The sequence below is a fragment of the Capricornis sumatraensis genome, chromosome 1 (genome assembly GCF_032405125.1).
Source record: "Capricornis sumatraensis isolate serow.1 chromosome 1, serow.2, whole genome shotgun sequence".
Taxonomy (NCBI): Eukaryota; Metazoa; Chordata; class Mammalia; order Artiodactyla; family Bovidae; genus Capricornis; species Capricornis sumatraensis.
Window position 1 is genome coordinate 99,112,663 of NC_091069.1, and position 12,609 is coordinate 99,125,271.

Sequence of the window (12,609 nt, forward strand, 5' to 3'; positions counted from 1 at the left end):
TTACAAGCAGAAAGAAGTTAATTGAAGACATTAAGAGAAGTTGAAGTTCAGTATCTTCCTAAATGTTACTTTACAAATGCATAAATAACCCTTATATGTGATGCCTAACACTGAATATTTTCTGTAAGTGTTTATAAACAGGAAAAGCTGCATCTGAATCCTGGCTCGTAAAACTGCACAATTAGTTAACCTCTCTTTGTTTCAGTTTCCTCATCTATGAAAGTAGACAATATTAATAGTAACTTCATTATGGATTTTTGATAAAACAGATGAAAAATTGTATGAAAAATAATGACTGGTCCTCATATTTAGAGAACAATAAATAAATGTTTATTATTATTATAATATTCCCTGATGGCTCAGACAGTAAAATATCTGCTTGCAATGTAGGAACCTGGATCGATTCCTGGATTGGGAAGATCCCCTGGAGAAGGGAACAGCAACCCACTCCAGTATTCTTGCCTGGAGAATCCTATGGACAAAGGAGCCTGGCGGGCTACAGCCCATGGGGTCGCAAAGAGTCGGACATGACTGAATGTACACAGTGTTATTATTAATAGTAGTGGTATCAAATGCTGAATATTTAATCATAGGGGGACATAGGCTTTTTAAGTTTTCATTTTTAAAATTCAGGACAGTGTGTAATTTCTTTTACTGTATGATTAGAAACAAAGGAATTTATTATGACCATTAAAAGCAGTTGCAACAATTTTTGTTTAATTTACACAGTTGTTGAGACAGAGTATAATCGTGTTGATTTGAAGAAAAGCAGGTGAAAGTTAGCATATAAAGATGTATTAGAAGGAACAAAATCACATGTATGCGTAACATGAGAACAATTCCAGCTGGGAGCTCTGTGATGACCTAGAGGGGTGGGATGGGGGCAGGGATGGGAGAGAGATCCAAGGTGGGAGATATATGTATACACATAGCTGATTCACTCAGCTGAACGGCAGAAACGAACGCAACAAAAGCAATTACATTCCAATAAAAAAAGAGAAAACAATTCCAATACATAGGAACCTAGAGAACATTCATAAAACAACATGAGCACAGACAGCAGTGGGATAAGGACGCCATGGCACAGTTGGGGTCGGTGGTTTCCCTGCTCCTGTGGGGTCTTCCGTGCCCACCAACACCACAAATGTCAGCATAAGATGACATCTCATCAGGGTCAACACATCCCGAGATGACATGCATGTATATATGTGTGTGTAACTAGCAGAATCCTGATGACCCATGGAGCATGATAGCATTTAAAATCATCTGGAGTAGTCGTGGCCCCATTGTTTTATAAAACCTTACAAATCAGTGGTTCGTGTTGAATTCAAACAAGAAAAATCCCAAGGACCACCTCAGGGAAAGACGAACTCTATCAAATTAGTTAAATTTTCCCATCTCTCCCAATCAAGTTGTGCCTCTGTGGGTTTATCCAAATTAATCTGCACTGTACCCCGCTTGGACTTCCCTGGTGTCTCAGATGGTAAAGAATCCACCTGCAATGCGGGAGACCTGGGTTCGGTCCCTGAGCTGGGAAGATCCCCTGGAGGAGGGCATGGCAACCCACTCTAGTGTTCTTGCCTGGAGAATCCCCATCGACAGAGGAGCCTGGCGGAGCTACAGTCCATGGGGTCACAGAAAGTCCAAGTCAACTGAGCGCCTAGCACAGCACAGTACCCCACTTAGGGGTATAAACTGGGAGTTGAACTCTCCCTGTGACTATATGACAAACACATTAAATAATTTCTACATCATCACACATGGAGTGACAAGAAAAGATGTCAAAAATTTCCCTGCACCCTTTGTTACACTGGACTAAATGCTTCATCTAACCAAGGGAGTGTCTTTACTTGGATGTGCAAACAAGTGAGAGAATCAACAGGTGCTCAGGAAGGAAGTGTTGGTGAAACTATTTTTTGCTGCCATCATTGTGCACAGTCGTACATGGAAGGAGTGGAAGAAAGATGCACTCACTCCCAGGGAGAAGGAGTATGTCCTTACTGACTTGTTTAACGGTGTCTGAGTGTGCTGATCATAAAAAGCACAGTGACAGTTCAGTCGCTTCCTTTCTGTCTTGAATTCTGTCTCTCTACACAATATATACCTTGTCTCTATATACAATGTATATATGTGTAATGCCCACACCCAAGACAAATCTTTTCTCCTGGCTTCTTCAATTTGTGAGATGGAGCATTCTGTTGTCTTGATGGATTTTCCTGCAACCACACTCCAACACACTGTTCTCTAAGAATATGATTTCAGCTTACAGTTGATACAGCAAACTCAAGTGACCGGAGTCTCAGAAACACGCCTTACTTGGATTTTTCTTCCTTAGTGTTACAGCGTGCGTGATGAAGCCATGGAAATTCATGGCCAGACAGTCATACTTCGATGTCAAATCCTCTTCCGTTACAGCCTCTATTTTTAAAACAGTGTGTCGGCACGTCAGCTCACCGCTAGGATTAAAAAGCACTCTGTTACCGTCAGTGTTTACTGTGCAGTTGCAAACCACGTGGGAAGGCGGGGGGCTGCTTTAACTGCCATTTAAAAATACCTTTGTGTTAGCTTCTGCGTCGCTTGTATTCTCCTTTCACCAAAGTTCTTAACCTCACTTCTGTTCACCCGCCAGAAGGCCTCAGCCATGACCTGAGGGCCTTTCCCAAAGCAGGCCAAGCATGTTAGGTTTGTTGGTTTTCCTAGATAAGAAGGAAAGAAACTCATCCATAAAATTTTGTTCAAATGGGATTTAATTTAACGTGAAAAAAATTCACTGAACCCCCTCTGTGTGCCATGAAAGAAAAGTGAAAGTGTTCCTCAGTCACGTCTGACTCTTTTTGACCCCATGGACTGCAGCCTGCCAGGCTGCTCTGTCCATGGAACTTTCCAGGCAAGAATACTGGAGTGGGCTGCACTCCCTTCTCCAGGGATCTTCCCGACCCAGGGAGCCAATCCTCGTCTCCTGCACTGCAGGCAGATGCGTGGCCGTAAACGGATCCCCGTTTCCCTTCCTCATCGGCAGCACCTTCTTCTTTCTCTGCCCTCCCTTCACCTCCTCCTCTCCTCTCCCAGCTTCTTCATTTCACTCACAGGTCAGGGTGAAGGTCAGCCCCCTCCTCTCTCTCCATTCTCCCCTGCTCTGCAGCAGAAACTAAAGAGGCTTCACCAATGCCACATTATAATCTAAGATTTCCCTTTACTATGCATTGACATTTTTTTTTTAATTGGGGTATAGCTGTTTTTTAAAAAAAATGGGATATAGTTGTTCGGGGTTTCCCAGGTGGCTCAGTGGTGAAGAATCCTCCTGCCAATGCAGGAGACACAGGTTCGATCCCTGGGTTGGAAAGATCCCCTGGAGAAGGGAATGGCAACCCACTCCTTATTCTCGCCTAGGAGATCCCATGGACAGAGGAGCCTGGCGGGCTACAGTTCATGGTGTTGAAAAGAGTGGGACACGACTGAGCAGCTGAGCACATATAGTTGCTTTACAATGTTGCATTAGTCCCTGCTGCACAACAACACGAATCAGCTGTATGTGTGCACATATCCCCTCTCTTGGACATCCATCCCACCCCACTCCACCCCACCTCCATCCCAATCTTTTCGGTCATCACAGAGCACCAAGCTGAGCTTCCTGCCCTGTACAGCAGGTTCCCACTAGCCATCTGTTTCACACGGCAGTGTATGTCTGTCAGTCCCAACCTCCCGGTTCATCCCACCACCCCCACCATTCCCACACATCCATTCCATACATCGGCATCTCTATTCCTGCTCTGCTAATAGGTTCATCTGCCCCATTTGTCTAGATTCCACATATATGCATTAATATACAATATTTGTTTTCCTCTTTCTGACTTTTTTCACTTGGCATGGGAAATATTACTCAGCCATAAAAAGGAATGAAATTGGGTCATTTGCAATTTCTTTTTGATGGCTGTCTTCCACTCCTTTCTCATCCTACCAAATACCCCTGCTCTCTCTGTAGGTAAAACCATTTCCCCTGACTCAGCTACAATTCCACGATTTCTAACTATTCCACTATTTCTTAAGGGCTGTTTCCTGCCTTAGGACGGTGCATTCAGCTGTCCCCTACTGAGTTCGTAATTCCTGGGTCAAGAATTAGACATCCAGGGACTTCCCTGGTGGTCCAGTGGTTAATAATTCTCCTTCCAGTGCAGGCGGTGTGAGGTCAATCCCTGGTTGGGAAGCTAAAAGATCCCATATGCCTCACAGCCAAAAAGCCAAAACCAGAAGCAATACTGTAACAAATTCAGGAAAGACTTCAAAAATACTAAAAAAAAAACAAACAAACAAGAGGCATCTGAAGAGAGAAAAGGTGTTTAGAATCTCCCAGGAGATGACAACGGTATAAATACACAATTGGAACACAAGGTACTCTAATGTTCTAATAGAAAGATGGGGCTTCCCAGGTGGCTAGTGGTAAAGAACCTGCCTGCCAGTGCAGATGTAAGAGATGTGGGTTGCGAGCTGGATCCCTGGGTCGGGAAGATTCCCTGGAGGAGGGCATGGCAACCCACTCCAATATTCTTGCCTGGAAAATCCCACGGACAAAGGAGCCAGGCGGGCTACAGTCCATAACGTCGCAAAGAGTGGGACATGACTGACGTGACTTAGCACACAGCACACATTGATCTGTCTAAGCCTGACCATCCATAAACTTAAAGTGGGACAATATCTACCTCCTGGACAGAAGCAAGAGGGAAACGAGGCAGCACAGGTGAAAGTACCAGAAAGCAAAAAGCAAAGCAGCTGCTGCTGCTAAGTCGCGTCAGTCGTGTCCAACTCTGTGCGACCCCATAGACAGAAACCCACCAGGCTCCTCTGTCCCTGGGATTCTCCAGGCAAGAACACTGGAGTGGGTTGCCATTTCCTCCTCCAATGCATGAAAGTGAAAAGTGAAAGTGAAGTCGCTCAGTAGTGTCCGACTCTTAACGACCCCATGGACTGCAGCCCATCAGGCTCCCCCGTCCATGGGATTTCCCAGGCAAGAGTACTGGAGTGGGGTGCCATTGCCTTCTCCAAAGCAAAGCAGAGCACAGTACAACTATAAGTGCTGTATATGGTGGTGAGCACATGTCCCTAATTTTAGAAAGTGCCCAAGGTGGGTGTTTGCAAGTATATCTCATTTAATCCTCGAGACCTACTATGGAGATAGCCTGACCCCCGAGTCACGTGGAAGGATTTTCCAGGCAAAAATCTTACAGTATTCTTATAGTTTTCTTACCAATTTCCACTTCCTTTATTTCATTTTGTGGAGGCGCTTTAATTTCAGGAGGCAAAGAAAAGCCCCGCTCCTCTGAAATCAAAGACAAAGACAGAATTTCAATATTTGGAGAGCATTGAGTAGTCATCAATACAAAGGTTGTATTTTCATATTTCTGTCCTATTTCATAGTGACGTTTCTCAGATTTTTCGATAGTGATCCATGGCAACAAGTACACATGTATACACATACACGCCCCCACCCACACACACAGACAAATGAAACAAAAACAGCCAAGCAATACCTTTCTGTTACTAGCTATGTTTTTTTTTAATTTTCTCTTCTCTTTTTTTATTGCTAAAACAAATACTATGCAAACCATTAAATGAACTGCATAATGTAGCAATTGCCAGAAAACCTCGATTCTATAGAATAGGCATAACACTACAGGGAAGATTTCCAAAGACCCGTGAAAGTGATAAACACACCAGTTTACATTTCTGCTCACAACCTTCCACCTGTGTGGCTTGTGTAGCATTGTTGCTTTTTTTTTTAAGTCACTTCAGTCATGTCTGACTCTGTGTGACCCCACAGATGGCAGCCCACCAGGCTCCCCCGTCCCTGGGATTCTCCAGGCAAGAACACTGGAGTGGGTTGCCATTTCCTTCTCCAATGCATGAAAGTGAAAAGTGAAAGTGAGGTCGCTTAGTCGTGTTCGACTCTTAGCGACCCCATGGACTGTAGCCTTGCTTAGACATGGTAAAAATATTCTCAGAGGTTCTGTAAAAAGAGAGAAGCCTATTTAATCTCTAATATAACTAACTGAATTAGAAGGTAGTTCTAATGCAGCGCGGATGCATTCCTGTACCCGTTGATTCTCACTTATTTCAGAATGCTGTGATTAAGGACCTCTGTGGGGTTTGATGCTGAACACTGAGAGATACGAGCATAGATGTGGTCCAGCGCTGCACATTTTACAGGGGTGGAGCCCTGGAAAACTCCAGACCAAACTCTTGTCCACTATTGTTCTGCCCAAAGAAATGTGCCAGGCATATAGGTTTCATCTCTGCCTATAGATCAAGCTATGCTGAGGAGACCCCAACTCTTTGTAGATCTGTCGGGTTTGATTGTGAAGCCTTTCCCCTGATGGATTTTTATAGAATGTAAAGAGAACTTGAAATAAAAATTAGAATTAAATGACCTACCTAAAGTTGTAGATGATGATGAAAGCCTTGCAAATCAAGACTGAAAACCACCCAATAATATCTATGTATATCTTTATAAAGTTTCTCATTATACTTCTAATCCAGTTAGTTACATCAGAGAGTAAATAGATCTTGCTCTATTTACAGAAACTCTGACAAGACATTGGAAGAAAGAGAGTTAATCTTGCTTTTCAAATAGTTGAGTTGCTGTTCAAAAAAACGTTAGGTGATTGCATTACCTTTGAAAAATTAAAACATACAGGAGACAGCAGATGTGGCTTTGGATTAGTAGTGTAATTTCGCCCCTCCCCCAAATGTCTTAAAACTTGATGGTGTATAATTTAGAAAATCTCTTTGCGTCGTATTAGAGGATGTGTATGAAAAGGTGAGGCAGGAGGACGCTCAAAGGTGACGCAGGAGGAGGATAAAATACAGGCAAATCAACAAGAAGGACACCATTTCTCTCCCTTTATCTTTTTTCGATATTGCCCTTGTTATATTCAGTAGCTTACCAGTAACTGTGAATGATCTGGTTGCTGTTACGATATACTCGACTCCATATTCGTTGTGCATAAATTTACATGTATAATCACCAGTATCCTTTTTGGTTGCATCATCAATCAGCAAAAATGACTTGTGTGCCAGGTACCTTGGTCCTCGGAGAACTTCACAGTTCTGAAATGAAAGGTTCCAGTCCACTTTTAGTAATTCTTTCCTACCTATTTTGATTGTGTATTTTCATCTATTTCCCGGGAATTTTCTTTTTACCTTAAACCACTCAACAGGCTGTGTCCAATTGTAGCGGTCAATTGTAGGACAAAATATTTGGGATTTTTTTTCTGATCCAGATGTCGTTGAATATATCAGATAATCTGGAATATTGCAATCTGGTTGTTTTTCAAAAATGGTGACATTCACATATCCAGTCTTGTTGGAGGCAGGACTATTAAAAAAAAGTAAGCAATTTTTAAAAAGTCATTTAGCCTTATGCAATAATTTAATCCAACTCTAACTTTTACTTAATATTATTTAGCATTATGAAATGACTTAATCCAACTCTTAATCCAGCAAGAATACTGGAGTGGATTGTCATTTTCTTCTCTAGAGGATCTTCCCAAGCCAGGGATCAAACCTGTGTCTCTTGCCTTGGTAGGTTGTTTGCCACTGAGCCTCCAGGGAAGCCTAATCTGACTCTAATTTTTACTTAATATTAGCATTATGGAATGACTTACTCTGACTCTAACTTTTACTTAATACTAACATTATGAAATAATTCAACTCTAATTTTTCTTCCTAAAACAATTGACATAGAGTAGTTCTTATTTTAAAATAGTCATTAAAATCTAAAGTTTTAATTGCTTTTTTGGTTACATTTTAAATAAAATATAACCCCTTGTAGCTGCTGTTCAGTTGCTCAGTCGTGTCCAACTCTTTGCAATCCCGTGGACTGTAGCCCATCAGATTCATCTATCCATGGGGTCCTCCAGGCAAGAATCCTGGAACAGGTTACCACTTCCTTCTCCAGCAGATCTTCCTGGACGAACCCACGTCTCCTGTATTGGCAGGCAGATTCTTTACCACTGAGCCACCAGCGAAGCTTAAAACATAGCCCCTACTGTAGCCTTAAAAATGACTCCCTCACCATTTCTCTACATACTATACGTGCTGCCACACCAACACCTAATCTAATAATGAAAATAATTAGTATCTATTAAGAGTTTTCTATGTACCATTTATGGTGGTAACATTATCTCATTTTATGCTCATAACAGGCTCTGAAGTGGGTTCTGTTATCATGTGTATTTGACAGATGAGGGAACAGAGAAGGAGAAGCAACTTAACAACAACACACAGACAAGCAGTGAGGACCAAGGATTCAAAACTGACACCACCTGACCTTGGAGCCCAGGCACCGAGGAAGAGCAAGTTGCCTTTTGACATAGTCGGTCTCATAGCTTATATTTACCAAACAGGCACGCAACATTTATGACACAACGTTTGTGTCAACTGCGTGTAGAGTAATGGACTCGGGCTTGCCCCTCAGGTTGAAGGCCCAGGTGACTCCCCTTCACATTCATCACAAGCCTAACCTAGAGGTCATGCATCTAGGTCCCTGCTTTTTATACTGGATTGTTCTTATTTGGAACTCAAAGTGAGTGAGTGCTCTCAGTTTCTCAGCGGCTAGAACAACCTGGTCTTTTTCTAATTGGGCTACAAATTAAGCCCTGCAAGTATACATCCAAATAGCTCACCAGGGACTTCCCTGGTGGTCCAGTGGTTAAGACTCTATGAGTCCACTGCAGGGGGCACATCCTGAGCAGAGCTCAGTCCCTGTTTGGGGATCTAAAATACTGCATGCTTTGCAGTGCCTCCAAGTAATAATAACAAATAGTTCACCACCACCTGAACTTCACCATGAAGACATTCCTAGAAGTGCTCTTTTATTCAGATTACTTCATCAATTTGACTGTTCCAGAAAGGTCTAGAAAGGGAAGAGAAGTGAGGCGGCTCGGAATATCAGTTGTTAAGGACAAAAGAGCAGGCCTGGATAATACCCTCTGACAATGCAGGTATAAAATCCGGAGTCGCTGACTTTGGCTGGGAGGAACTTGAGATGCTTCCCTGAGGCAAGTATCCGGTTTCCTCTCTGGGTAGAAATGCTTTTGTTGGTTTTTGAGTAATACCAGTCCACAGGGTATAAAGAGTTTCCTTGTCTGGGACATATCACAATTAAAGCCTCATTTTCCAGGCCCAAAAATGGCCCTGCAAATTAAAAACAAACAAACAAACACATAAATTTCTTGAAGTGATCATATGAAAAGGTTGCAATTTTGGTATTCTAAATATCCCCTTCTAAGCTTCCCCAGTGGCTCGGTGGTAAAGAACCTGCCTGCCAATGCAGGAGACTCGGGTTCGATCCCTGAATCAGGAAGATCCCCTGGAGTAGGAAATGGAAACTTGCTCCAATATTCTTGACTGGGAAATCTCTTGGACAGAGGAGCCTGCCAGGCTACAATCTATGGGGTCTCGAAGAGTCGGACATGACTTCAGGATGATTAAACAACAGCAAGATTAAATTGAGAAAGCTGTCATACTTTGTGATACTTTGAGAAAGAATAAGTAAATCATCTAAGCTCTTTTATGAAATATTCTAATGGGTACACTGGAGAAGGAAATGGCAATCCATTCCAGTAGTCTTGCCTGGAAAAGTCCATGGACAGAGGAACCTGACAGGCTACAGTCCGTGGAATTGCAGAGTTGGACACAACTGAGCGACTAACAGTGGGTACATAAATTAGTGGTTTAACCTGGACCTTGATCCTCCACGTTGCTCCAAAGAAAAGCAGCCAAGTCCACCTGCACAAAGCATGTTGTCCAGTCAACAAACGCTGACCATACCTTCTATGTGCAGGCATCATGTTACATTTTGATGTATCTGAATGCATTAAATCAAAATGATGCTGTATTTGTTATAAAAAATTTATCCCCATAAAGGGGACAAATGAAGAACTGCTGATGAAGAATAACTCTAAGGACTTCCCTGGTGGCACAGTGGATAAGAATCCCCCTGCTAATGCAGAGGACACACGTTTGATCCCTGGACTGGTAATATCCCACAGGCCGCAGGGCAACCCACAATGAAGAGTAGCCCCTGGTCACTGCAACTACAAAATGCCTGTTTGCAGCAACAAGGACCCAGAGCAAGCAAAAATAAATAATAAATGAATTTTTAAAAAACAGTAACTGTAGAACATAAATGAAGTCTCCACATTGCCATTCAGTTGGAGCAACTGGATAGCAAGGCACATGTTCTTGGAATTACCTAATTAAAATTGTTTTAAATCTCAGTTCAAAAGCAATACTTACTAAGCCTAGCTGAAGTGGAAGGTATGAGAGCTGTTAGAATTACCGAGACCCAGAGTCTCATCCTGAGTTTCTCAAGCGAGAGTAGGTGCTGAGAACCGATTCTCAAGATGATTCAGGTCGAGTCTGCGACATCCAGTGGCAAAGCTCCCACCTAGGAGATTGATGATATTCCCTAAGACAGATAGTTGCAAAGAACTGTCAGTATCTCTACAAAAAAAATCACATGAAATCACAAGGAAGCAATTATCCTCCAGTTAAAAATAAATTAATTAAAAAACCAATTATTATCCAATTAAAAATAATTTTTAAAATTCACAAGCAAAATATTTACAGCCATGATTTTTGTCTTGCTTAATACCCCTGCCCCCTGCAAGGAGGATTCATCCTTAGCAGATCTTTAGTATATAAGCTGACTTCAGACACACATCATTGAATACTAGACCTTGGGGCCATGCGGACCTTAGGATGTTTCACTGTCTCATGATTGAAGCTAAATTAAGAGGAAAGAAAATAAGTTTCTATTTTTGAAAAAAAAAAAAAAAGGAAACTCATAAAATTCAAGTGACCTTATACAACACAGTATTATCAATGCTGACATAAAACCACAAACATCTGCATAAGCTGGCAACTGGCTGTGCGTTCACATGATCCCCTTCTTCCCCCAAGAACACAGGCAAACTGTCATCCCATATTTCGTAAGGATTATAAGAAAGAGATGGGTAAAACGCTCATCAAATTATTGCCCTAGACACTATACCAAACCCTCAGAAACATGTCTCTCACCCTGTTTCTCCCCAAGATCCACCAAAGGCTTTCTAAGACGAGTTGAAGGTCTATGAAAAACAATTACATTTTTTTTCTTTCAACAAAAAGCTATATATTTTTTTCTTAAAAAGTCAGAGGAAAGATGGAACCAATAAAGAAACCAACAAATATAGAATGACTACAATAACCCTTAATATATTTCAGGATAGCACATTTCCTCTAAACATGAATTGTTGGTACTTTTCTCATTACATGTATGGAAATATTTTCACTACGAACTTCAGTTAAGTAAAGGATGCTTACCCAAAGTGAGGGACAGAAGGAAACAACTTCAAGTCAGTGACTGAGCCGTGAAGATTTTCCAGTTCTTGCAGCTTCTTCCTTACAAACTCCCCACACGCACAAATTCCCTCTTTTATTTTAAAGGGGAGATAAGAGACATCCTTCCACACACCCGCTCCACCCACCCTAAAATTTCATCTTGAGCCAAAATCCATGACTCGTTCAAAAGTGCTGGTTCACTGTACACCAAGAACACTTGACCTTGGTATATAAATATTTAAGGACAACAGAATAATCCTCTGGAAGAAGTAATCAGATCTTATCTCGTTTCAGCATCAGTTACTCAAGCTAATGCTTGGTGTTTGTGGCTCCAATATTATTACACTTTGAGTTCCAAATGATCTGGAAATCCGGGAACCCCACGACTGCCCATCCAGATACTCCTTGATAGTTTATTTGGCAGACTCTAGCGAGGAAGGCTCAGCCAGTTATAGCAGCTTTGGTGCTGAGAGTTTAAAAAGCAAATGGGGGCAAGAGATGAGAAGTAAACAGACTCCAAGGGATTTTGCAAATGTACTGTTTAAGGTCCAGAACTAACATAGTCTCATCCAAACACAGATTCCAGATTCTCAGATTCAAGCCTCTACAGGGCTCTTAGACAGGAAAGGCAAGTTTTTCTAAGGAGTTCCTAGAAACAGAGGGAAGTCATCAGACTGCCTAATGGGGAATAACATGGAAAACCCTAACCCTCGACTCTTGGGTTCCATGTCAAACAAATGTTAGCTCCAAATTTGCCTTTAGCTCCACATAGCTGGTGTGACTTCAGTCATGAGTAAATTCGACTAACTTTCAAAACTCACCACATCCCAGAAGGATTCTGCGACTGATTCCAGACCAGCACAATAATATAATAACCAAAACTTCTCTAGAATTCACTGTATGTCACATACAGTTCTCAATGACTTACATGTGTTAGCACCTTCATTCTCACAACCACCCAGTGAAACAAGCACTATTATTATTACAGTTGTTTTACAGACAAGGGCACTGAGACACTGAGTGTTAGCTGCTCAGTCGTGTCCTACTCTTTGTAACCTCATAGACTGTAGCCTGCCAGGCTTCTCCGTCCATGGTATTACCCAGGCAAGAATACTGGAGTGGGTTGCTATTCCCTTATCCAGGGGATCTTCCCAACCCAGGGATCAAACCTGGGTCTCCAGCACTGCAGGCGGATTCTTTACTCTCTGATCTCAGGGCAGCATTGAGACG

At 42.1% G+C, this 12,609-nt stretch overlaps 1 protein-coding gene across 1 annotated transcript; it reads right to left on the bottom strand.

The window, feature by feature from the left end:
* Positions 1 to 783: 783 nt before the first annotated feature.
* IL1RL1 (interleukin 1 receptor like 1) lies at positions 784 to 11,467 on the bottom strand. The gene is made up of 8 exons (XM_068974987.1): positions 11,362 to 11,467; positions 10,294 to 10,465; positions 8,982 to 9,189; positions 7,195 to 7,369; positions 6,939 to 7,101; positions 5,243 to 5,314; positions 2,555 to 2,696; positions 784 to 2,456 (listed from the first exon to the last, which is right to left on the bottom strand). Exons 2-8 carry the CDS (start codon positions 10,352 to 10,354, stop codon positions 2,300 to 2,302), a joined length of 978 nt encoding a protein of 325 aa, XP_068831088.1. The 5' UTR covers positions 10,355 to 10,465; positions 11,362 to 11,467; the 3' UTR covers positions 784 to 2,299.
* Positions 11,468 to 12,609: the final 1,142 nt, after the last annotated feature.

What these genes read in the sequence shown, in the direction of transcription:
- IL1RL1 (XM_068974987.1), bottom strand. Translation starts at nt 10,354, where the DNA reads ATGAGACTCTGGGTCTCGGTAATTCTAACAGCTCTCATACCTTCCACT. An exon ending in AGCCTGTTGAGTGGTTTAAG is followed by an intron (nt 7,102 to 7,194) that starts GTAAAAAGAAAA and finishes CTTTCATTTCAG; the next exon opens with AACTGTGAAGTTCTCCGAGG. An exon ending in CAGATCATTCACAGTTACTG is followed by an intron (nt 5,315 to 6,938) that starts GTAAGCTACTGA and finishes CTTTGATTTCAG; the next exon opens with AGGAGCGGGGCTTTTCTTTG.